Here is a 25,702-nt window from a genome sequence, read left to right on the forward strand (position 1 = left end):
AAGTGTAATGTCTTTGAGCCGTACGGGATAAGGACATTGCTTGATAGTAATACATATTTCTTCCCCTGTCCACACAACTCAAGGCTTACTTTTGTCCTTTACCATTTGGTCGCCAAGCATTGAAAGTTTGTCATTTTGCCCCACTATCACCTGCATTAATTAACCCCATTTCTCTACTCAACATTTCAAGCCGAGGCTATTTCAGTAATTCTATTTGCACTAAATTGCATGTATAAAATCCTCTTCGGGTACTCATTTCTAATGCACACCACACCACGCCACTCACTGCCACCTTCTTTACCACCTTTCAAGCTGAAGTTCTAACTCTAAAGCATGGACTTCACTGCCACACTCTTGTTCTTTGCTCTTTTCATATCCTTCATCCAAGCTGTAGACCCTTGTGGTTCTCGGCCACAAAACAAAGACCTATCGGTGATTCCAATCTACGGGAAATGCTCACCATTCAAACCACCCAAACCAGAGTCATGGGTCGACACTGTCAACATGGCTTCAAAAGACCCAGCAAGGCTCAAGTACTTGTCCAGCCTCGTAGCCCAAAAGACCACTGCGGTTCCCATTGCTTCAGGCCAACAAGTCCTCAGCATTGGCAACTACGTGGTCAAGGTCAAGCTCGGAACCCCGGGGCAGGTCATTTTCATGGTGCTGGATACTAGTAACAATGTTGCTTGGGTTCCCTGCTCCGGCTGCACTGGTTGCTCCGCCACCACTTTCTTGCCCTCTGCTTCTTCGAGTTATGGCTCGTTGGATTGCTCCTTGCCACAATGCAACCAGGTCCATGGGCTCTCATGCCCGGCTACGGGGGCTGCTGCTTGCTTTTTTAACCAATCCTATGGTGGTGATTCGTCTTTCTCCGCCAACTTGGCTCAAGATTCCTTAACATTAACAAACGATGTTATCCCAAATTTTGCTTTTGGATGTATTAACAGCATCTCTGGTAATTCAATCCCACCCCAAGGGCTATTGGGTATGGGCCGGGGACCCATGTCACTACTTTCACAATCCGGGTCGCTATACAAAAGTGTGTTTTCCTATTGTTTGCCCAGTTTCAAGTCCAATTACTTTTCGGGCTCCCTTATACTCGGGCCTGCAGGTCAACCCAAGAATATTCGAACCACCCCGCTGTTAAAAAGCCCACACCGGCCCTCCCTTTACTACGTAAACCTAACCGGGGTCAGTGTTGGCCGGGTTCGGGTCCCCATCCCCCCTGAAAGCCTAGCGTTTAACCCGAATACTGGGGCAGGGACCATCATTGATTCGGGTACGGTTGTAACCCGATTCGTCCAACCCCTTTATGAGGCAATCAGGAATGAGCTTGTGAAACATGTGAAAGGCCCATTTTCAACAATAGGGCTATTCGACACGTGCTTTGAGGCAAAAGCGGAAGTTGAGCTACCGTCACTAACATTACATTTCGAAGGCTTGTCCATGAAACTGCCAATGGAAAACACCTTCTTACATACCAGTGCAGGGTCACATGCTTGCTTGGCAATAGCACCAGCTCCAAACAATGTGAACGCCGCCATGAATGTAATAGCCAATTTGCAGCAGCAAAATCATAGGATTTTGTTTGATGTCGCAAATTCTCGCTTGGGGATAGCTCGTGAAGCTTGTAACTAGGCTTATTTCTTGTCGTTTAGGCTAAGTTTCTGGTTTTATTTAACGAAAAAAGAAGAAGATGGTGTAGTAAGCTCAATAAACACAGGACAAGAAAAACCCTGTTGCGTTGGTTATTTTAAGTTTTCAATGAAATATCAAAGGGATGGAAGAAGCAACCTCTGAAGTTTAAAATCATCCCCATAATCTACTTGCTTTTTTCCTTCATTCAAAGTAACATGTTTAGTTATTTTACTTTCTTTTTCTTTTTTTTTTTCATTTTTACCTTTCAAGATAATTGCTTCATATGTAGAGATGGTAATGGTAGACCTATAAGTGATGGGAGTTGGTTCAGCCATTGATGTCAAAGTTGAATTTTATTAACTAAAGGCTGGCTATACTTCCATCAGGCCATCATTTTATATCAATATAAACCAAGACATCTTAAATTAGAAATTGCATTTGCCCGTACAAAATTATGTAGTTGCTGCTTGCTGACATTACTTGGTTTCTCTGACAACAAAAATCAGTCACCAAGATTTCAAATTATTCAGCTTATTACATTTAGGACACGCTTGTTGATATATATATATGTACATCTTGAATTAAAAAGGGTTATCAGCCTCTTCTCTTGCTGTTAATATGGGCATCACCAGTCAGTCTCCTACCAACAATAATAGCATCCCTCTCTCTCCCAGTAAACTTTCCTCGTGTTCTAAAGCACCATCATCAGCAGATCGTATACAATCCACTAGCAAGAGACTAACCTAATTCTTGAGCTTAATCTGAACTGTAGGACAACATGACCTTTAGATCATTCCCTGTCTCAAAAAATGGGTTTTATTTGATCTTATCGAACCCCTTTGCCCGGATTCTAGAGTTATTGGCTAATGTCGGATCCTCTACCTTTTTCTGGATTTTTAACAGACTGGATAGCTTCTGGTCCTTTGCCTTTATCTGAGGAGGAGCTTGAGACACCTTGACTTGAACCATAGCTTTTCTCCTTGCCATGCGTTTCATTTGCAGCTTGGCTTCGCCGCTCCTTCATAGAGTTCAGCACATTTGTTAGTTTTATATGAGCATTAAGTTGAGAGAATTGCCTCTCAATAAAAGTATTAGTTCATAAAACCAATAAAAATAACACCAACTATGCACTAAAAGAAGCATGATTGGATCTTGAATTAGAAACTTTTGATGGTGACGGGTTCAAATTCTAGGAAACTGTATTGCAGTTTGATAGAATTGATGTCTGTTAAAATAGAATAAAACATACCTCACCCCTTGTAGATGACTTCTTGGAATTACTTCTAGTGTGGCGCTTGTGTGAAACTGTCTCTGCTGCACTTGTAGGCTTGCTGTCATGTGTCGAATGATCTAATTGTTGGTTTTGAGGTGAATGTTTATTTGTCGTAGATGATTCTTGCTTCTTCCCTTTCTCAGGTTCTACTTTGTCCACATTCGTTTCCTGCTGAAGCAGATTCTTTTGTTTATTTTCCGTAAATGATTCTTGCTTCTTCCCTTTCTCTGATTCAGCTTTGTCCACATTCGTTTCCTGCTGAACCGGATTCTTATGTTTATTTGCTGTAGATGATTCTTGCTTCTTCCCTTTCTCAGATTCCGCTTTGTCCACATCCATTTCCTGCTGAACCGGATTCCTATGTCTATTTGCCATAGATGATTCTTGCTTCTTCCCTTTCTCACCTTCCGCTTTGTCCACTTTCATTTCCTTCTGCAGCAGATTCTTGGTTCAGAGAATTTCGTTTAAATCAAATTCTCACATAGCCATGAGATGTGAATTTAAGATAAAAGCAAAGCAGCCTAAGACTCCATTAGGATTATTCAAAACGCCACGCATCAATATGTAACTACCATTTAGGAATATGCACCGACAGAGCAGTGGCTTAATCACTCACCATTTGAACATTTATTGGATTTTCTTCACATGACTTTCAGGAAAGCTGAATTTGCTAGCTAGTACTATTTCCATGCTAACAAATTAAACGTACAAAATTCCAATAAGTAGGTAGAGGTTTGGATTTCAAAGAAAATGAAGCGAATTCATCAAAGTAAAACAATAGAAACAAATTCTTATTCTAGGAAACATCATTTTGCCTCAAATGTATTTGAGTTTACCTTGCTTCTTGACCTCATAGGAGCTTCAGCACCCTTTGTCTTATCCTTCCTGTATTAAGAGTAAACAAGCATGTCTATATGGTTACCAAGTTCATAAAGAGATGAGAATGGAGGAATTGAGAAGGAATATATAAATAAACATCTAAAGAGGATTATTGGCGAGTTAACAGTTGACTAACAACTCCAGATGTATTTTACAATTCCAATCACTACAAGGATGATATGTATTCCACTCCAAAGAGACAAATCAAAGAAATGTTATGTAACACATATCCACAAAATATGACATTGCGAGAGAACCAACTTAAAGCTTACATTTTTGTTTGATGATTTGGTTCACGTTGAGTGCATGAGTCACTCATGGAAACAGACTTTTGCTCAGGCTGGTGATTAAGCTGTGTCCCCAGCTCATTAACCCTTTTGTTCAAATTTCTTACGTCTGCCTCTGACCGAGCTATGTCCTTGAGATCTTCTTTTGTCTTTATAATATCGGCAAGTTAAAATTTGATGCAAATAAAGATTAGGCACACTAGTTAAATCTGAGGTAGGCCATAGACTACCTTTTCGTCAATCTTCTCTGGGAGAGATGTGGGTCCTTGAGATGGGTTAAGTCCTGCTTCCAGAGCTGTCCTCTTTTCTCTCGCCCTTTGAAGCTCTTCCTCTAACCTTGCAACCTATAAGTACAACCAGAAGCAACAATCAAGGCGGGTCATTCACATAAAACTAGCACAGCACTTGCGAAAAAAAATATATAAAATTCCATACATTACCAAATCAAAATAAAAAGATTTTTCAACAAAACAAATGAATGCTTCCAGGTTCCAGCAAATATATAATTGTCCATTATAGATTTATTTTCATGCATCTACCTACTGCTGATATTGAGTCCTCACCTCTTTCTGCTAGCAAATATATAATTGTCCATTATAATATTAACAACAAATTTACACAAGATTTTTGTCCTTCAAAAAGGAGTGTTTGCATTAGTAAAATGAACCGACACAAACAATGAAGCACCTAAATGCTTTTAATGCTCATATTCAAGACAAAAGAAAGAAACGCAAAAGCAGATCTCTACTAACTTTTTTAAAAATGTTTCAGCAGAAAAAGTTGCCTTTTAACGTATATGTTTTCTTAGGATCACAATATGCATGTTTGTTACCAACAGATATGCAACCTAACACAATGCATGAAACAGAAAACACAGCACAGAAGGAAACAAAGATCTCCTGACAAACATACCTCCTTCTCAAGAGCTAGACGTTGCTCATGCAGTGCCTTCTTTCGTTTCTCCAAGTTGGCTTCAAGAATGGTATTACTTTCAATCTATATAAGAAAGATGACTTGATATGAAATGTCTCAAAAACTTGCTGCAATAACAGTAACTAGAAAAGATGGACAAAGCAGAACCTCTTCTGTGAGTCTCTTTTGCAAGTCCAATTTTTCAGCCTCCAGTGACTCAACCGCAGCCCTAAGATTGGGTCAAAATCAGGTAAGTAGAAAAGAAAATAGAGGTATTCTTAACAAGATACAAAGGTCAGACTGCATTATTTTTTCTTTTCCACTTTTGGCTTCAAAAATCAGTTATGCAAAGGGTAAATTGCTTCACCCTAAGCATGAAAGAAGATTTAGATGTTGCTTGGAACTTTTAATGGGTCTCTGAGTTATTCAAGCATAACCAGGAAAATAAGTAGTAGCAGGCAAATTGATACAAGGTTTTTTTTCTAAAGATCGTGGGAACATCACTTACTCTTCTTCAATTGGATAATCAATGGAATCCATAGATAGTTTCTTGCTTCCCTGGACAAACAAACACAATAAATTAATTGATAGTTACTACAAGATTATAAACACATGGATCAACTTAAGCAGTTATAATTTGTTTAATGCTTGGAAATACTTAATCCAACAGAAAAGTCAAAAGAATTAGCCCAAAAGCAGTAACACATCATCAACAATAGAACAAACACTTACACTACTCCTCCACATAGTTCCTTGCCTAACATTGAGGCCAGGTCCATTTCCAACAGCTGGGGGTTTTGAGGCGGATGTGATTGAATTCTGACGAGTTGATGTATCCTCCAACTTGGTTACTCCATGAACACCTTTTGACAGCTCAGCTGGCTTATTGGTCTCAGTTTCTGAACTTTTACTAATTCGGTTATCTTCTTTCCTCTTTGACCCATCATTTGGATGAAGTGGGCTTGATTTTTTCTTGGTGGCTTGGACATAATTACCAGATTTAGAGGACTCAGAACTAGAGCTCGAAGAATCATAATCCTGCAAATTTATTTTCAATTCATGTAAGTATAGTGTCTCATCTTTTAATTACTGATTTATTGCACTTTCACCTTATTTAAGTTAAAAGAATCAATACTCAAAATCTGAATTTGAGGGACCACCGAAAGTAAGAAGACAGCTACACGTTTCAAATAAAAAATAGCAAAAGGAAAAAAAATCATAATTCCTATATGGGAGAAGGATAGAGAACTATATACCATCAGATTCTAATACATAGTGCTGCAAAGATAATTTAGAACATAATCATATAGCAGTAATTCATGTTCATGTCATGAGTATAAATTCAAAGGCATTAGGCATGGAAACAATCAGACAATAGAAACCTTGAGTCACCAAATGGTGACAAATGAAGCAGATAGACAATCTACAAAATCATTAAAAAAATGTAATTTGAGAATATAAAGCTGGCTACCTACGAGCTCAGCACATATCTTGCACTAAACAGAGGTGAATGTCTTAATGAGATCTGGAGAAGAGAGCTTTAATAGTCCAAAATTTTGTATTAAGTTTGTTACTGCCATCATGTTTGAAGTTTACGAACAAGATATAAAACATAAATTCCAGTGTAAGAAAGTAGAGGAACAAACATTATCATCACTTTTAACAGAATGACCACCCTCGCTGCCTGTTCCACTTTCTGCATAGTCGTCATCCTCATCAGACTCTTGTGATTCGTCATCACATTCATCGTCTTCATAATCTTCATCATCTTCATCAGACTCATCATCATCAGCTTCCTCCTCACTTCCACTTCCACTCTCTTCTGAGTCAGAGTACATATCATGGGAAACACAACCTTCCTGCCAACAAAATGCTGAGCTCATAACTGCAATGTAAAAACCAAATCCAAACCAAAGCAATAAAAAAATTGGAATATGGAACAAGAACAACCAAATTCTCATCTTTTTTTTTTCTTGAAGAATATTAATATTATAAAAGACTTAGAAATATTCAATTACAAGGAAAGAATGTAATGAGGATATAAGGACTCAGCTTAGCGGTATTCAGATTCCACCATTAGACAGTAATAATCTAGTCACCATGCGTGCAGGACAACACATGAAAATTTTGACTTAATGGTCATGCTCACTCAAAAATAACAGAGAGAAATAAAACATAGTCCAAACTAAAGATAAAGCCTTATAGCTCATAGATTTATGGCATACATACTTTCCTGTATAGTGAATAAAGAAAGCCATATTAGAAGCAATTGTGAAAAGAAAACAGTAATTACAGCTTACCCCAAATATTTTATCATACTCTTCCAGTAGTGTTATACAAATGGCTTGAGCATGATTGGCTGCAGCAGCAGCTTGCAGCAGTTGCATTGAGCCATCACCACCCACATCAAAATCGCTTTCAATCTCACAGTCGCCGGATAGAAGGGGGCGAAGAAGCAAGGGTGCCATGCATGCTGCCACAGCTGAAGAGCTCATTCGATTTTCATTTTTATGAGAAGCCACAATTTGCATCATATTTAGAATTCTGAAAGAGAGAAACAAGAAAAGATAAGTATGGATAAGCAGGTAGAAGCCAAGATGGCATTCTCAAGGCATTTCACACATAGTTTTCAAAACTTAAACTTAAATTCCGAAAACTAACAGAAAGTATAGAGATGCATTCTGCTTTTGAGCACATTAAATTCTGGTGTGCTAGGAATATTGATTGCAGTTTCTATATTTATGTATTCTGCAAGATACTATATCATATCCCACTCACCCCTTTAGCAAGGACTGAGACATATATCAGAGGGTGACGCACCAGAAAAATTGTTGTACCAACAAGTAATTGTGGATAACCAACCAGTTTATACTCTGTACAGAAAGGGATTAAACAAGTGTGAAACTTCTTACCTCTAATTTTCACTACACTTGTCATTCTATATCTATATTCATTCACAATTTAATTTTAATCTAATTTTCTAATTTTATACATGCATGGACGTTAACTATGCTTGATCTTTTTTTTAACTATTCTGCTTATCTTCTATTAATAGTTTGTTATTAATAATTGTATTGTATAGGAAAGACCAGGTTAACTGCAACAAGAGTTATGTTGCATATCATTTAAATCCATAATATAAATATACTTAGTTTAACCGCTATATGCATTAACAGCTCTCTTTTAATTAATATCCATAGTGCTCAGAAATGAATGCAAAAATTGCATACGGAATATAATTTGTACTAAGAAAAGCATTATACTTAAAACGGCAAGGGCTGACAGTGAGAGTCGGCTACCTCTGTAATAAGCGACGGTTGGGCTCAGGAAACGTATCCAATACTGCCATACGCATAGCATTGACTCTAGCACTGTGCTCGGTTCCTAATCATTGTATGATGTCCAATAACAGAATAACAAATCCGAATCTTCAAAAATCATAACGCTTGGGTAATAAATCATCCAAAAAGCAAAGTCATAGAGCTCAAAAATATGCACCCAGACAATTTCCACTGCATTCCTTAGGGAACCAACCGGTTCAGAATACAAGAACTTCACCCAAAGGATGCTGAGAACTCAGCATATCAAATTCCTATATTTACTTAAGATTAATGAATTGTAAAATGCAGGATATTTAACTCTAATAAGGATTACCCAACAAAGACTTACCTTCAAAATTAGAGGTATCAAGATCCAATTGTGGCAAAGCATCTTATGGCCTCAATTTATTACAAGACCAAAAAAAAAAAAACGAAAAACCAGTTCAACGAAAGACTTACGGCATGCTTCTAGTAGTGCATTGCAGCATGATGCAGGGACAGGAGATGAAGGCAACTCCCGAATTACATACTGAACAAATGGCATGAAGCAGATTAAGCAACAAAATACCAGAAGTATATGTTGCAACTTCAATGAAAGAATCTTGCAGAAACTACAAATGCATACCTTGACACAGTCAGCAATGACATGTGCATCCTCGTCAGGAGAAAACTCAATTTTTCCTGCCAAAAGAAAAGCATCACCCAAGAAAGAGTTCAAAGACTAACAGAGGGCATTGTAATGTAGAATTACAAGCATAAAAGTAGCTTTGACTTCTTGCTCTGTCCTATACAGTAAGAAAGGAAATTCCCTTACATGAGTATCAGTTCAAATTTAAATACTTATAATGCTACCTTTGATAGCATTGTTTACAACCAAACATTAATTATTGAATGTGCAAATCCATTGTACGAAAAGAATAGCGACAAGAAATTAAAAAGAAAAAATAGAATACTGAATATAGTCAAGGAAAGCGTGTTTTGGACAAACCCTGTTCATATTCCCGAATTCTGCGCTCAACATCTTCAACATCTGCAGCCTGCCGTAAGATCCCTTCTACTTTGACTCCTGTGAAATTATTTTAACAAAAGTAGCTCAATGAAAATGAATAACAGTGCTATGTCATGTGACTTAAATCACTGAAAGTAACATCACACGCACAGCTTCTGAGGCCACTAAAATTGTGAACAATGTGGAAAGTTCTTGAAACAAAGATAAAGAAAACGAGACAGAAGCAGTGGTGCAGCCATGCAGGAACCTTATCCAGATTATCGATATCTCAAAAAATTATATGAATAAAAAAAGACATGCACATATTCACTTGACTATATATGCATTAGAGACAGTTACCCGGTATATGGAATTAGAAATTTAGCATACTACTTAAATGAGATTCCAACAATTAAAACAAAAGAATAACTCACCATGCTCTTCTACAAATCTCAGGGCCTTCTCCAAAAATGTTGGAGCTCCATCAACATCTTCCAGTGCAAGTAAAATTGGTCTGTGTAAGACAGAGGATCTCACAGGCTGTTTATCATTCACTAACAAAGAGAAGAGGAGAGCATCAATATCTCATGTATGAGGAAAAATAAATCAAAAGAGCCAACCAAGTTAGAGCCTAGAAACAACTTGACAAACTTGTAAAGAAAAATAACAAGATAAAGAAAGGAAAACTAGAAAAAAGGAGGGTACCTAGAAGAAAAAATGGAAGGAACTACCATCTAAGGCTCCGGATTAGTAACATGCTTGAACTTTTAGGATAATGAACTTATGTCATGCATTATTTCTGATGTTTAAATTAGAAGCAACATATGAATGAAGCCCTGTACATGTATCATTCAAAGTTGCACAAAATTAAAAAAAAAGTGGTGCAGTAAACTTACCCGGTTCCTTAGAACCATCAACTGCTTCTGCCTGATCATTCCCAAAGATGCCATTTTGTCCCGCTGAAAGAGCAGAACTTGGTGCTTGTGACAAAGCTTTCTCAAGTGCAGCCTTCCACTCGTACAAATCGTCCAAAGTTTCAGCCTGCAACATCAACAAATGGAACCTGTCATGTCATATGATTTCCCAAAATCTCACTGTTATTTTCATTTGATTAAGCATTGAATTTTCCGATAACATCAAACACATAATAAGTACATTTCTGCCTTCAAAACCAGTAATGTGGCAAAAGAAATTCTTAATAAAGGGTTTCAAAGGACAAAAGAATGCTATCAGCAGGGCATTGAGTGAACTACTTGTATAAAACTTCTATATACCAAAGATGAAATTTTCCTGTTCAGGGCATTCTGTTTACACGGAGGTGTTTGTCACTCAGAACCAAGTCTTCAGCTTTTCATTAAATTCAGCCTTGGTTAGATTCATTTGATCATCTTTAGGTGTGAGGAAGATCTTTGACTGTTTTGGCAGAATCTTGATATATGCTGTTCAAATAGAAAGCTCACAACTATTTATCAAGCAAAGGAAAATGTAAAACCAAAGGGCCGCGAATCTGAAAATCTGATTAGTTTTAGAGGAAAGTATGATGCAAAAATGGTAACAAAAAAAAAAGGAATGAAAGGAGAAATTATAGATGAATGGGATGAACAACCTTGAGTGTGAAGGTTCGTCCATCGCGGCCATCTTGAAATAGTACGGTTATGAGTTTTTTGTCAGCTTTGACAACCACACTAGAAATTTTGAAAGGTACCACGAATTAGTAAACATTTCCAACTTTGATGTCATTCACAATTTGGAGAAGAGATCACCAATTAATAATTAATCTTTTCAGAATGCAAGCCAACCTGCCTGAATTGTTGAGATCAATACCACCAAGAGTTAAATTCACTTCATTCCCCTTCTGAGAAACAGCATTCTGGGAAGTTAACAAGAGTATATTAATCTTCTAAAATCATAAAGTACACAGAATGCAGCAAGAGAGAGAGAAATGCACTAGTGCACAGAATGTAGAGAAAAGAGAAAATAATATAGAACAATAACAGCATCCAACCAATAAATATCAACCCATCTAGATGTTTTAATTTGCCTCAATGATTGCATACTTCAGTTCTTCCCCAATATCCTATCCCAAGCCCTTTCCTCAGTCGAAGCAACTGTTAAATAGTTTTGCTGTTATTCTTCGAGGTGAAGCTCTCAAATAACACATCTTGTAGAAGAGGCCCATATGTCTTATGGTACATCTAAATTAAGTTTAACCCAATTATATATTAGGACCCATCTGAAGAATTCCCATCTTTCCTTTAAGGTACTCTGCTGGAGAATAAAAGAACTGATATAGACTGAGCTAAAAAACCATAATTGTCAAATTATACGGTGTTTAATAACAATCATTTCTACCACACTAAAAATGTACATCCATAAATTGCTAATGGATCACTTAAATTAACATTCATTTCTTCTTGATTGGTAAATTTCATGGATTTATTAGCCACAATAATGATTTAATTTTAGGTCAGGTTTCCAGATTTCCTGGGATTAATCTAGCATGAAGGCTTCCGGATATTCTTATTTAGTCTGTCCCAAGATAACCTAAAAAGTGTAAAAGCATTGACAAGACCTGCTGTGTGAAAAAGACACCAGAGTCTCATTTTCATTCATCTTTTAGATTGAGATATATTCTAGCCACTAATAGTCATTGACAGAAGAGGAATGAAACTCAAAAATCAAATGCTTCTGACTAAAAGAGAACTAGACACATAAAGAACCGTACCAATTAGTATCATCCTTGGGATCCTAAAGCCTTGTATAGTCAGAAAAACAGTACATCATTTTACCTTTACTGCATATTTATGATTATTCAATTGTTGTGCCAAGAAAACAGCAATGTTGAGACTGACAATCTGCCAAATTGCAAGTACTTACAGGATCACTTCTGAAGAAAACCAGCGAAGTATGTGTCAAAATAAACCACCTTTTCTTCCATGATGTCCATCCAATTCCTTTAATCAAATAAAAATAAGGAAAGAAAGAAAGCAAATGAGTAACTAAATTAAATTGCAAAGCAAAGTAACGACCCTCATAATGCACATTTTTCTAGTAAATAGAAGTAAAACAGTGCTTCACAAAACGTAAAGAGAAAGGCAAATGAGTAACTAAATTAAATTGCAAAAGCAAAGTATGCAAACCTTTTGATGATAGAAAAAGTGGCCCACTCTTTAAAACCTGCGAGAAAGTTTTTACACCTTGAAATGCACCAACTTTTACAGATTTGAAAGATGCATGCTTAAGAAACAGGGAATGCAGACAGCGTAAGTAAATAACTTAGGAAGGTATACAAAAAAACTAGTAATGGAATTAAAATACAGGACAAAGTTCATTCTCTTGCATCCAAATTCCTCATGATCACTTTGCTTAATGTGGTTGGTAACAGCTACAATAAATATGATAAAATCAAAAGAGAAAAACTGCCATATAGGCAATACTTCCACGAAATGGTTCAAAAGGCTCAAGCACATAAGATGTAGATAAGTGGTAGACAAAGATTTATAAGCAAGATTTAGATGATAACAAAGATGAGAGCATGGTAATTTAGATGGTCAGGTGCAACTTCCAATCGACAATTAAAAACTAAGAATAGTAACAACTCACAATGGGGGAAGAGCTGTTTGCTGAGTTGCCGCTACGAGAATTCAGATTATCTGTTGGACTGGCTGGACCTGGAGGAGCTCCAGCAGTTGATGCATCTCCCTTATGGAAAAACAAATTTGATTTTCAGCACAAAATCTCCACTAAAAATCAGGTTTTTAGCTTTTGTTTTTCACTGATGGTTGAAACCCTTTCATTGAAAAAAGAATCAGAAAAGAAAGCAAGATTCATCTACACCTGATTTCCTTGTGATGGCTCCCGCTCATCCCTTTTGGGCATCATCCTCTGCCAACAAAATTATACCCGAAAAATCAGAGCTTTCAGTCCAAAATTTCCATAAAAACAATAATGTGAACAAGAAAAAAAAATGTCTACCTGTTGAGCTTGAGATGGCTCTTCCATTTTCTGATTAAAAAATAAAAGAAAATAAAGAATTACTGAACACTAAAATATTTCAAAAAAAACTAATAGAAAACTAAAGAAGAAAAATAATAGAAAAGAAAGAAAATGTATATTGATCAAAACCAGTTGTGCTAGAGACGGCTCTTCCTTTACGCTAGTCATTTCAAAAAAGAAAACGCAAAATCTCTACGAAATCACAATTTTTTTTCGAGTTGAAATTAAAGAAGAAAAAGAAATATATATATATCGATCAAAACCTGGTGTGCTTGAGACGGCTCTTCCTTTTTGCTAGCCATTTTCTGAACAAGAAAATATAAAGGAATTAACGTAAAATCTCCATTCAATCACATTGAAGCTTTTTTCTGTTTCTGAATTCTGAACAATATATTCTAAAAACAAATAGAAAAGTAACGGAAGAGGGAAAAAAATGAGAAAATCAAAACTTGTGCTTTAGACGGGTCTTCCTTTTTGCTAGCCATTTTCTGAAAATAACAGAAAAACAAAGTGAAAACTCCATTAAAAACACACAATGTTGTCTCGTCTATTCTGCTTCTGAAGACTGAAAATCAAAGCCTTCCATAAACGAGCTAGAAATTCAAGTAAAAAAACGAAGAGAGATTGATGAAAAACCTGCTGTAGCAAAGTTGATTCATCCTTTTTGGTAGCCATAATAATCCTCTGAGCTCTCGGAAATTAAAAAAACCACATCCCAAACAGTTCACAAAATCAAACGATCAGCAGCCTGTGCACCACTCATCAATTTCAGTAATGCCGCTCATTCACAACATTTAAACGCACAGAAACTCAAATTCAAACCAAGATAACCCTAAAATAATCCAAAAAAAAAAGAAAGAAATTTACGTGAATTTGAAACGTAATTAGTGGGAAAAGAAGGGAAAAGGGAAAATGTAGAAGAGAAGAGAAAAAATGGCGATTAAGGGAGAAGCGTAAATCTGAGAACAGAGAGACTTTTTCTCCTTTGGATCGGAACTCCTTGAGCTCAACGGAAACCCCGTTTCGGTCAAAGCAAAGGAAAAGCCTAAAAGCCCTCCCTCCGAAACCGAAGGGAGCCGTTGTACACGTCTAATTCTGCGCCTTTTTCTGTGGTCTAATTCTCTATTCTATCCCTATATTTTACTAAAACCTAGAAATTAGTTCCTCTACTTTAATTTATAAGAATTTGATCCTCCTACATTATGCAAACAGATACGATAGTTTAATAGTCGGTTGACACAAGACCTTGAACTATTGGTATTTTACTAATTTAGTACATATAAATTATTGAACCCTTGAATTTTACTAAATCTTTACATATAAATTATTGAACTAATGATGTTCGAGTCAATGATTTAATGAATGAATTTAACAACATAACTTATTTGGACTAACTTTTCAATTTTTAATATAATACAAGAAGCAAGATTTGGCAAATTCAAATATAAGGACTAAACTATAAATTTTTATAAAATAGAGAGGTGGAATTTAGATAATTTTATTTTTCTAAAAATAATTGTTGCGAGGAGGGAGGGAAATATGATGCTCCCGGGAGTAATTATATGCGTTTTCTTTTGAACCGGAAAGCCACCCGTGAATTGACGAAATGGGCCCAGCGGCCCAGACGATTTACGGAATCGATCAGGGTTGTCAGCTGAGCTCTGTGGTGTGGGGTCCAACTGGGTTATGTCGGGACATGGTGGATCCATCATCAGTTGATTTGACTGAGTTAAAAACAAAAAGTACAATCCGTGATTTGGGGCATGAAACATCAGTCGTTTTTGACTGAACCATTACTTTTAGTACTCTTTCTATCTCCTGTCTGCCTTTTGCCTTCTCACAATTTCTTTTCTTAAATTAATTTATAACTGGAAAAAAGAAGAAGGATGTGTCATTTCACTCTCTTGGAAATGAAGGTAACGTTATTCCTTTTTCCTATTGCTTGACTTATTTATTATTAATATAATTCTAAAAATCAATTTTATTTTACAAAATTTTTTTTCTTATTTTTATAAAATATAAACCTAAACTTTAAACCCAAATCTTAAAAATTTTATTAACAGTACCAAAGTGAAATCCAATTATAGTCCATCCTTCTTTTTGGGTTTAATTATGAGCTCATTCCCCATATTTTTTCACTGAAGTTAGTTTATTTACTTTTAATTTTAAAATTTTAATTAAATAACTTTTTTTATTTAATAATTAAAGTTTAATTGATAACACATTCAGAAATTTTCATTAAATTAAATTATTTAGCATTTTATTTTTAAAATGGTCACGTTCCTAATATTACACACATGAAAAGCCAAATAAACATATGTTTTTATTATGAATTTAGGGCAACGAGATTCGTCAACTTTATTCAAAGAATCAAAGTAAAAGTTGATACTTTTTTTTTCCATAGTTTTCTGCATGATTTTAAATTGATTGTGTTATTAATGCCACATAATCCAATTTAAACCAATTGGTCAAACAGTTGAACCACTGGTAAATTTTGTTGTTTTTGCATTCTTCCTCGAAAATCTTTGCCTTATGCGCAATGTCATTGTCTTTGAAAAACCCTCCAAGGAAGACAGCATTGCCTCCAGAGCTATTTCTATGGCTATCGAGTGTCATGGGCTTTGCGTAATGGATAAGAGACCCTCTTACCCCTCCTCCATTCAGGAGACTTGGTCTTCTCCTCCTATCAACTATCATGAACTTAATATGAATGGGTCTTCCTTTGAAAACTCAAGAGTTGCGGGAGCAGATACTATCATTCGATATCATCGTGGTAATTGGGTCATAAGATGTTATAAGTTTTATTGGCCACTCTATCAATAGGTTGCAGAACTTTGGGCACTTAGAGATGGACTCTACCTTGCCAATAATATGAATATTGATAAAATCATTTTTAAATTTGATGCCTCTACTATTGTAACATCAATGGCTAAAATGATAAAAATATTAAACATCAAAAGTTAAATTTATCATTATACCAATTAAAATTATGAGCAATTGATGGAAGACATCAACGTCGTGATTAATTATCTTTAGTTGTTCACTTTCGAATTTAACAATAATTAAATTGTTTCATTTTTTTAGAGGGGTCAATAATTTTGAAATTGAAAAGGGTATTTTTGTTATGCAATTTTGATTTTTGACTCTCTTATTGATGACTGCAGGACTACGTTGACAAGCTTCCAATATAGTTGTGTCCAACATATTTACCAATAAGGTAACAAATGTGCTAATGAATTAGGTAGAAAATGCAGCAATAATTGTAAATGTTGTAATTTTGATTCTAGGAACCATGATGATGATTATGTTGTCTTGTATAACATCCCAAATTTTATGTCTTCGTTTGTGAAAGCAAATCTTGTTTGCTTTCTTTTGACCGAACTCTTTCTTTAAGTGAATGTCATGATCTCCCTTTTATTTGACCAAAAAAAAAGCCCAACATTACTTTAGAGTTCTTCCTTTTTTTAAAGTGATTTTTATCAATAATTATTATGTTATTTTTTCACCAACGATTAGGTCGGATAAATCAAAAATCAATTATTTAATTAATTTAATTATTATCCAACTTTAACAATATTATACTTCAATTATTAAATTAAAAGAGTAAATTAAATAAATTACTAGAATTAAAAGTAAATGGACTAATTTTAATATGTGCAAAAAGTACAAGGATTGAGAGTGTTATTTAAATGGCTGATGGAGTTAATGTAGCTCATCAACGGGGTCCAACTCAATTGAACAATTATCAAAAGTTTTTTTTTATAAAAAAAGAAAAATTACGTTAAAATATGTTTGTTATTTTAAATTATGTAAATTTTATACAAATATATATAATTGATAAGATTCAAACTCAAAACATCATGTTTTTAATTTTAACTTTACCATTTTGTGTCATAAACTAATTAAAGGTAAGTATTACCCTTAACAAAACTCAGCTTTATTGTAAGATAATAAAGTTTAATTCTAGTTTAATTTTAGGTTAAAAAATGATGTTAATCTTTGTACTTTAACAAAATTTGATATTTAATTTCTATACTTTAAAAGTTAAAAAAACGTAAGCAACATAGATAATCACCAAAATACCTAATGATTGAACTAGTGCCTAAATACAATTTTTTGTGCTTACAATGAAATTTTTTTATAGTTGGGTGACTGTTTGTGTGGTTTAAGAAAGAAATAACCAATCCTCTTGCCGTTTCAATTTAAGAGTTTTATGTTTTTAGTCAAACAATAAAGTCTAGTTTAAAACTACTTATTATTTAGATTAATTAGAGTTGCAGTATAGTTTTTAGATGTACTTAGCTAGCCTATGTAAAAGCCTCTTCATTGTTCATTAGAGATACAATTGTTTTCATTAATAAATTTTTCTACTCTGGAAGTTAGTTTCTTTGTGCAAAATTTTTTTCTTATGATTTCTAGAAGTAGTTTTCTTCTCAATTTTCTTCAAAGAATCGTGAGAATTCATTCTTCTTCATTCAATTTGTCAATGAATTATTTATTGGATACTTATCCATTGGTTTATTCGATTTATTTTCTATTATTTATTCTATCATTTCTTTGCTTAGTTATTATTTTGACTATTTATTTTTTACTCTTAAATTTCTTATTTTTTACTCAATTTTGTAGGTCTCTCTCTTCTTCTTCTTCTTCTTTGTGAAAATAAAGTAGAACATTACAAAAAACTAGAAAGGCACTAGAGGAGAAGTCTCAAATAATTGTAAACCCTCCTCCCTACCAAAAGCTATCTTGGGGATGCTATCAGTTTCCATGTTTTCATCTCTAGGAACATGTTCAATTGACCAAACTTTCTCATTTTGTAAAAGTTGTAAGATACACCTAATTAATGCATAATTGGATCCCCTCGATAAAGATTCCTTGATAGTACCCATGACTTCCATATTGTCTTTTTGCACTAAAACCCTATCATGTTGTCTACCTTGTGCTAGTGCCACGCCATCGAGTGTCCCCCATAGTTTAGCTTCAAAAAACCGACCATTTCCCCAATCTTCGATTATAGCCAAGTATCCAATCTCTATTTTGATTTCTCATTACGTCACCTATCGCAGCGCAACCTGAGTTGGTTTTAACAGCTCCATTAGATCTTATGTGGATCCACCTTTTTGTTTCTGCCATATCCGCTCTCGAGGTAGGTCTAATAGTAATGCCTCCCTTGCAAGCTGTAACGCATTGATTATCCCAACTGTGCTAAACTTTGACAATCTCCTCTGCACTTCACGACACCCTATTAAAGGTGCAAATATTCATGTTCTTCCATATCCGCCAAGCAATAAGGCTAAAGAAGCATGACCAATCGACATTCCTCCAGATTATGTTGAGTCGACTTTCCAAATTAGACTCATTCCATTCCTGCAAATACGTAAAAAGAAAAGGGTTAGTTTATGGGGGGATGATCAGGTTCCATACGTTACTCGCTGCATCACAATCCCTTAAAACATGTAATACATCATTTGCTTCATGACCACGAATTAGACATCTAACATCAGTACCCACACCATGCCTTAGCCATTCTACTTAAGTAAGTAACCGTTGTTTGAGAGCCAACCAAAAAAAATCTGCACTCTTTAAGGTCCTTTAACCTTCCATGGCAAATTCCAAGCTTCCTTCCTAGAATTCCACAAACTCTCCTTAATCTTACGATAAGCACTTTTAATAGACAAGCATCGAGAAGAGGTTCTCAACCAAGTAATTTTGTCAGGCCCTGTTGCAGGATGTGGAGGAAGAATACTAGTAATGCGCCTAATTAAATCTTCAGAAAGCCAAACCTAAAAAAGTTTCAAATTTCATATTCCTTCATATGTAATCATCTCCCTTAAACAACAATCTGTGGCAATATTGGCACTAGCTAGGATAAGGTTAATCAGTGGGTCAATCTCCGGAATCCAATTATCCCTCCAACACTTAATGGAGTTGCTGTAATAGCCCGATTTTAGGCCTAGTCGGAACAGTGGTTTCAGGACCACAAATTCGACGAGAAAAAAAAATATAATGGCCTGAATTTTCAGAGGTGTTGGAATGGTGATTTGAGATTACTAAATTCAACAAATGGGTAAAAAATATTATTAATTTAGTAAGTATAAGTTAAATGTGAAGTTAGGAAAATTTTTTAAATAGTGAATAGTGCACTAGAAATAAATATTAAAATAATTAGAATCAAAATGAGGTATCAAGACCTCGGGGATTTTAAACCGAGCCATAAATATTTTTATAAATATTTATGGAGTGTTAAAAAGTTAGTATTAAAGTTTCGTTAAAAAATTTTAAAGTTCCGATAATTAATTGAACAAAAAAAACTAAATTGTAATAAATGTAAAATTTTGGGAAATGATTAAATAGCTCAAATGATAAAAGGAAGAGGGCTTAAAAGGCAAATAGACCCAAGGTCTATTTGGGCTGGACGGCAAAGGCATGAAATCAACAAGAAAGTAAGAAGAATTAAGGGCAAAATTGGAATATTGCAAAATTTGCTTAATAAAGTTAGGACCAAAGTGAAATTATTTAGATTTCTCTTCATTTTTCTGAATTCTCATCAGCTAAAACACCATGGAAGGGCTTCTTCAAGCTGATTCTTCATATTTTTATTACAAGTAAGTTCAATTCTTGACTATTTCTTGAAATTTTTGTATTTTTATGACTTTTACAACTAGCCCACTTGTTAAATTCATTAGTTTTTGATTTTATGAAATAAGTTGAAAGTTGATATGAATATGTGATGGAATTATATGATGATTTATCATGAAAGTAGAGCTTTAAATTGTTCATATGCTGATTTTATTGAAAGAATTGAATAGAAAGTGAATGTTTGGGACCTAATAGTAAAAGAGTTTGAAGATGGAGTTATATGTGGAAATTCTGAATTTCAATAGTTGTGTAACAACTTATAATGTCTAGGTAAAGTATTAATTGAGAAAATTAGATTAATTGAGGGGTTAATTGAGAAAGGACCGAATTGTATAAACTGTGAAATTTGGGGCAAAATGGAAATTAACATTTTGCGCTAAAGCAGTTTTGGATAGCAGCAGTAGTGTAACTTTGAAAAATCACCAAAAATTGTAGAGATTGAATTATAGGATGAATAAAATATGAAACTAAATCTTATTGAATCTAGTTTCTTATAAAAGAAATGGTGTGAGAAATGGAATTGTAAATCATGAGATATAATAGATTTTGTGAGACAAGGTCAGAATGAATTCGGGTTCCCCTGTTCTGACTTTGTAAAATTATTAAAAATTGTAAAAAAAATGATTATGAGTTATAATTTATATGGTTAGAATCCTTAATGAGTCTATTTTTAGAAGAAGCAAACAAAAACATCATCTGAATTCTGTACAATGAGATAATTAATTTTTAGTGAAGAGTGGTCGGAACTGTCAGACAGCAAAAAAGGGGAAAATTTAAAGAATAAACTGTACTATTTGGATGAGCCAAAAATTCTAAAAATTTTATGGTATGAAGATATGTGAGTCTAGTTTCAGGGAAAATTAACATATCTTAATTTGGAGTTCTGTAGCTCCGGATAAAAATAATTTAGTGACTCTGACTCGGATAAACAGTTTTGAATATACATGTGAGTGAATAGTGAAATTATAGCTAATGTTGTTTAAGTGTGTTATACACATTAAGGATGTGGAATGGAGAGGAGGAGGAGAAAAATTGGGAAATATATGAATGATTTGTGTATAATTGGTCATATGCTTGATTTTAATTGATAAACGATGAAATAGAAATGATGCTTATATTTGTGCATTATTGGTCATGGTTTAAGCTCATGTGTGAAAATAAAAGTTTCATAGTATATGTGTATGGTATATTCGGTATATGATTTGGCATGAAATAATGTCATGAATGGTTTATGAATTAACACATGTTGGTAAGCCTGATACATGAATAAATGTTGTGCTCATCCATGCTTATAATGCTTATCCTATACGTGTATTTGGCTAACATATTTGGTGTATATGCTTAGACTTTGGCCAAGTAGTGGGTAGATTATGCCACGTTAAATTTATAAGTTATGCATTGAAATGGTTTATCGTGTGGTTAGTTCCAAAAAGAGTTATGTTTAAATACACTAGCTTGCAACTATGGTTGAATGATATGCTTATATCTTGTGTGATGTGCATAGAAACAAGTGTGGAAAGATAATGAAATAATAAGTTCATATGGCTGAAATTTAATGATTAAATGTTAATTTCATGAATTATACAATGTATGATGAAATATATTCATTTTTGAAATGAGAATAAAATAAAAATGTGAAAATTCAAATAAATGATCAAATTAAGCAGAACGCCGAATTTGAGTACTTCTGATCAAGAGATAAAGTGATAAGTGGTAGCTTTAGCTACACTTATCTGATCAAGTGAAAAAGTGATAAGTGCTACACTTATCTGATCAAGAGACAAAGTGATAAGTGTTAGCCTTAGCTACACTTATCTGATCAAGTGAGAAAGTGATAAGTGGTAGCCTTAGCTACACTTATCTGATCAAGTGACAAAGTGATAAGTGGTAGCCTAGCTACACTTATCTGATCAGGGACAAGTGATAGGTGATCATACGTAAGACCATAGTTATACTATGGCAAAGTGAAAGTGAAGTACTCAATTTTCCGTAACCGTTCCCTAATTTGATTAAGGATGGTAAGTGACAAATGGACCCAAAAGAATTAAAGTAAATGGATAAGTGGTAGTGTATTTATATCAGGACAATGTTGTTATTCAAGCTAAAGTGATATTTTCATTGCAAAATTGAGAATTTCATAAATGTGTTATTGAATGGTATAATCAATAAACATTGAGTTAAATGGTAAATACGTATTAGTGTTGAACTTGATGTCATTGAATTGTACGTGAATTAAATGGAAATTGCTAGTGATATGATCTAAATCGTGAGCATGAGAAATTACGAATTGAAGGAAATGGAAATGAATCATTGAATTGCATGAGTATGTATCGGGTCTCGTAAGCCCTAATTATTATGATTATAACATTTTGAGGATATATTGTGAAAAGTTATAGGAGCATGTTAATTATTTTGAAAGTTTTAATTTAGATGAAATTTTATAACTCGGTTAAATACGTTTACAAGTGCATGTGTTTTGGTAATGCCTCGTACCCTATTCCGGCATTGAATACGGGTAAGGGGTGTTATAGTTGCCATCTCCAACTAACCAGAAAATATTTTCTCTAAACAACGGCCGTACCTTAGAAAGAGCTCTCCAAAGAAATGAGCAATTACTACGAACGATATTGGGGGGTATGTCATCCTTAATCCCATACTTCGCATGTAGCACACAAACCCACAAAGTCTCTGAACTTGACAGAATGTTAAACCCCAACTTTAATAAAAAAGAAGTGTTCTGATCTTTCAGCTGCAGAAACCCAAGCCCTCCACGAGTCTTTGGCTGACAAACAGAGTTCCAACTAACAAGGGTCATTTTTTATCCCCTCCCGACGATCCCCATATAAACAATTGAACAATACTCTCAATCTCGTTACAAATACCTTACGGTATTCTTAAGGACTACATGAAATAACTAGGTATTATAAAAAGGACCGACTACACTAAGGTAACTCTACAAGTTAGAGACAATTGCCTAACATTGTATCTCTTTTTGGGTCTTAATAATTGCATGTCTATTGTTTTCATGTTATCATTTTACCGAGAGTTCTTAAATAAATTCATGACATAAAGTATTTATGAAAAAAAAGCTCCCTTTTAAGGCTTTTGTAAAAAAATTGAATATTTTTATAAGTTAAAAAAAATAATAAACAAATTTTGATATGTTTTTTTGAAGTTCACAGTAAAATAATGATACTTTCAACAACTTCTAATCACCTAATTTAGGACGTGGACTTTGCTCCGTATCTTCCCACGTAAACTTCTCCACCGTGTACCAGTATTACAATTGTGACGCGACAAGCTAAGCTGATAAAAAGCTACTCTGCTTTTTATATCCCAAGAACAGTGTCTTGAGGGATCTTTGAAAAAATACAAAGGCTTTCCATCTGGTAAAAAACTTTGTATAAGAGATGTTTCTGGCCCTGGTACTAAGGTTCCAGAAGGTGTTAGTTGCATCATCATTTGAGTAGAAAAAACCGGAGGAGTTGGAAGCTGTTCTATATGACTGTGATCAAATCTAATTTCACTGGTTCCATCAGCCTTTGTAGTAATCTGGCTTTTTGTAGATCGAATTAGCTGATTATGTTGGTGGATCTGTTCATAATTAGTTACCTATTTTTCAGGCAGAAGCTTTAAAAGCTCTTGTTTGGGTATCTGTTTAGGCACATGGATACAGTGTGGCTCTTCTCTTGTATTCACGGAAATGAGCAGAGAATCTTCAGATCCTTGGTTTGTCAGCTTAAATGCATGATCCTAAACCCGATACACTATTTGGTAGTGTAGAGTTGTTGTGACCGCTGATTCAACCATTTCAGCACCGATGATTTAAATCTGGACTTTAACAGCATCCATCAGATTTGGGTCTTGAAGAGACATGGTGAAGTTGGGAAATAGAGTCACCATAGCCATGCCTGAGCTTAAAGTAGCTTCAACAGTTCCTATACATGCGTCTTGATAATGCTTGTATCTGGAATCCAGGAGAGAAATTCTGGAAACAACAGGTTTTCCTGAGGTTCCATGATAGTTTAAAGCTAATTGAACTGCTCCAAAATGGATATGAGAATATCCATGTTGACTCCATTCTTGAGGAAAGTGAGAGGGTATCTCAAGTGTAACAAACTGTTCTTCCTGTCCGCCATAGATTAGATGTTTATCAAATTTGGAAGACTGGACATATTCACAGACATTTTTTCTTCTAGTGGTAATTAGGGACTTAATACTTTTGATTGGAGAGAATGAAGGTTTTTGATAAGCAGAATATGGATTTACAAGAGGAAGGTTTGTGGCTTGAACTTTTTCTTCTTCTGTAAAATATTCTACTTCGTACAAAGAATAAATTTTTTTAGCAGAATGAGATCGAAACGGAGACTCAGGTAAAGATAGGGGTGCTTTAGTAGTAGACATTCTAGGGGAGTCCATTTTTAGAAATCTCTCTTCCTTTCTAAATATTATTTCTCGTATGGAAGAAAATTCGGGATCTACTGGCTCTAATACCAAGATGAGCAGAGGAGTAAGAAGCCGAGATATCACAGATTAATGGATCATAACAGTAGGTATGCTATGCCGAAACACAGGCATTTCTCTCTTCTTTGGCCATTAACAAGGCACTGCCTTTTAGCTGTTAATCACAATTAATTCGGACTACTTCTTCAAACTCATCTGGACTTAATGATATCTTTTCTGAGGTTTAATTTCTGATGTGCAGGATCCATGGATATGGCAAGCACAGAGCATACTCTTAAACTCACGAGAGATTTTCTTTCACTGATATTCCACATTCAGGCAGGAAGAGATTAAAGAGATTTAGCAAGACATGGTTTTTAGAAACACACTAAAATTTTATTTCTCAAACTGGTTCTGCCTTTCTACAACTGATGTTCCTCCTTTATATAGAAAGGAAAAACTAAGTGAGTAGATAAGAAAGAATCTGCTTCTTACAATGATTCATAAAAGATAAGACACGACTCAGTAAACTTTTACAAAAGGTAAAGGACAATAATTTACATCAGGACAAAAGAGATAAGTAGGAATCTATTTTAGCTCAATGATAGAGTTTCCTCTGTGTCATAGTCAGTGTCTATGTCAGAGGTAATATTAAATTCTTCTATTTTCCTCTTTTTTTCTTCACGTGCTCTGTAACTTTTCAGTTCCAGCTGTTCAATTCTTTTTTCAAGGTCATCAGGTGGTATCACATCATCATCATAGCTGAGAGGTAAAGTTGCTTTTGATTTCCTATTTGATTTTTGGCTTGATCCTGCTTCATATATATCCTTCCATGCTGGTGTGTCTTTCACTGCCTGGCTGCAATACATGGGATAGTCTTGAGACCATTCTTTTGGATCTGGTATGTTGGTCCAATATTCATTCAAGGCTTCTTTCAACTGTTTCTGATAAGGCATCGGTGGATTTTTTTGAACATCCCACAGTGCCTGTGATGTTCTTGAGGGCCATATCTCTGAAGGGATGATTTTGTTGATCTGACATAAATATTTCTGCAAATTCTTGAGATCAAAAAGATTTTTGTAAACCTCTTTAAAATATGTTTATGGATCTAGAAACTTGGAAGGGCAGCTAACTGTGTAGCTGGTCCATGCTGCATAAAATATTGAGGTTTATAAAAAATGATTACTATCCATTGAACACGTGTATTTTTGAGAAACTCAAACATGAGCATATCAACCCAGTGTTCTAAAGGACAAAACCATTTTAAAAATGTGGCCAGATTCTTCATTTCAGGAGCTTCTTCATTGTGGATCGCCATTGTTAAGAA

The 25,702-nt window shown here is 34.8% G+C and overlaps 2 protein-coding genes across 9 annotated transcripts; one reads left to right on the top strand and one right to left on the bottom strand.

Annotated features, from left to right (window-relative positions):
* Window positions 1–249: 249 nt before the first annotated feature.
* On the top strand, window positions 250–1,812 carry LOC107905052 (aspartyl protease AED3). Its single transcript, XM_016831614.2, has one exon. The coding sequence runs from the start codon at window positions 334–336 to the stop codon at window positions 1,636–1,638; it is 1,305 nt and encodes a 434-aa protein (XP_016687103.1). The 5' UTR covers window positions 250–333; the 3' UTR covers window positions 1,639–1,812.
* Window positions 1,813–2,056: 244 nt separating this feature from the next.
* Window positions 2,057–14,370, bottom strand: LOC107905051 (rho GTPase-activating protein REN1). Of its 8 annotated transcripts, none has more exons than XM_041094258.1 (28): window positions 14,161–14,370; window positions 13,930–14,041; window positions 13,743–13,781; window positions 13,557–13,598; window positions 13,273–13,302; window positions 13,135–13,182; window positions 12,901–12,999; window positions 12,438–12,474; window positions 12,175–12,251; window positions 11,097–11,167; window positions 10,904–10,982; window positions 10,194–10,338; window positions 9,732–9,851; window positions 9,298–9,375; window positions 8,935–8,990; window positions 8,769–8,838; window positions 8,289–8,373; window positions 7,290–7,533; window positions 6,636–6,848; window positions 5,722–6,027; window positions 5,498–5,547; window positions 5,158–5,218; window positions 4,990–5,073; window positions 4,308–4,421; window positions 4,063–4,226; window positions 3,748–3,796; window positions 2,893–3,355; window positions 2,057–2,656 (listed from the first exon to the last, which is right to left on the bottom strand). In XM_041094258.1, the coding sequence occupies exons 2-28, from the start codon at window positions 13,966–13,968 to the stop codon at window positions 2,631–2,633; spliced, it is 2,889 nt and encodes a 962-aa protein (XP_040950192.1). In that variant the 5' UTR covers window positions 13,969–14,041; window positions 14,161–14,370; the 3' UTR covers window positions 2,057–2,630. The 8 variants fall into 8 exon arrangements, 6 of the variants coding, with proteins under 6 accessions (XP_040950192.1, XP_040950191.1, XP_040950190.1 ...); XM_041094257.1 differs by having other exon boundaries at window positions 2,888–3,340; window positions 14,161–14,368; XM_041094256.1 differs by having other exon boundaries at window positions 2,888–3,343; window positions 14,161–14,368.
* Between the last annotated feature and the right edge of the window lie 11,332 nt (window positions 14,371–25,702).

This window comes from Gossypium hirsutum, chromosome D05 (assembly GCF_007990345.1).
Source record: "Gossypium hirsutum isolate 1008001.06 chromosome D05, Gossypium_hirsutum_v2.1, whole genome shotgun sequence".
NCBI lineage: Eukaryota > Viridiplantae > Streptophyta > Magnoliopsida > Malvales > Malvaceae > Gossypium > Gossypium hirsutum.

Coding starts and splice junctions, on each gene's coding strand:
- LOC107905052 (XM_016831614.2), top strand. CDS start 334: ATGGACTTCACTGCCACACTCTTGTTCTTTGCTCTTTTCATATCCTTC.
- LOC107905051 (XM_041094254.1), bottom strand. CDS start 13,968: ATGGCTACCAAAAAGGATGAATCAACTTTGCTACAGCAG. Junction 12,252..12,437: donor ACTTTTTCTATCATCAAAAG/GTTTGCATACTT, acceptor ATTTGATTAAAG/GAATTGGATGGACATCATGG. Junction 5,219..5,497: donor GATTATCCAATTGAAGAAGA/GTAAGTGATGTT, acceptor ACCCAATCTTAG/GGCTGCGGTTGAGTCACTGG.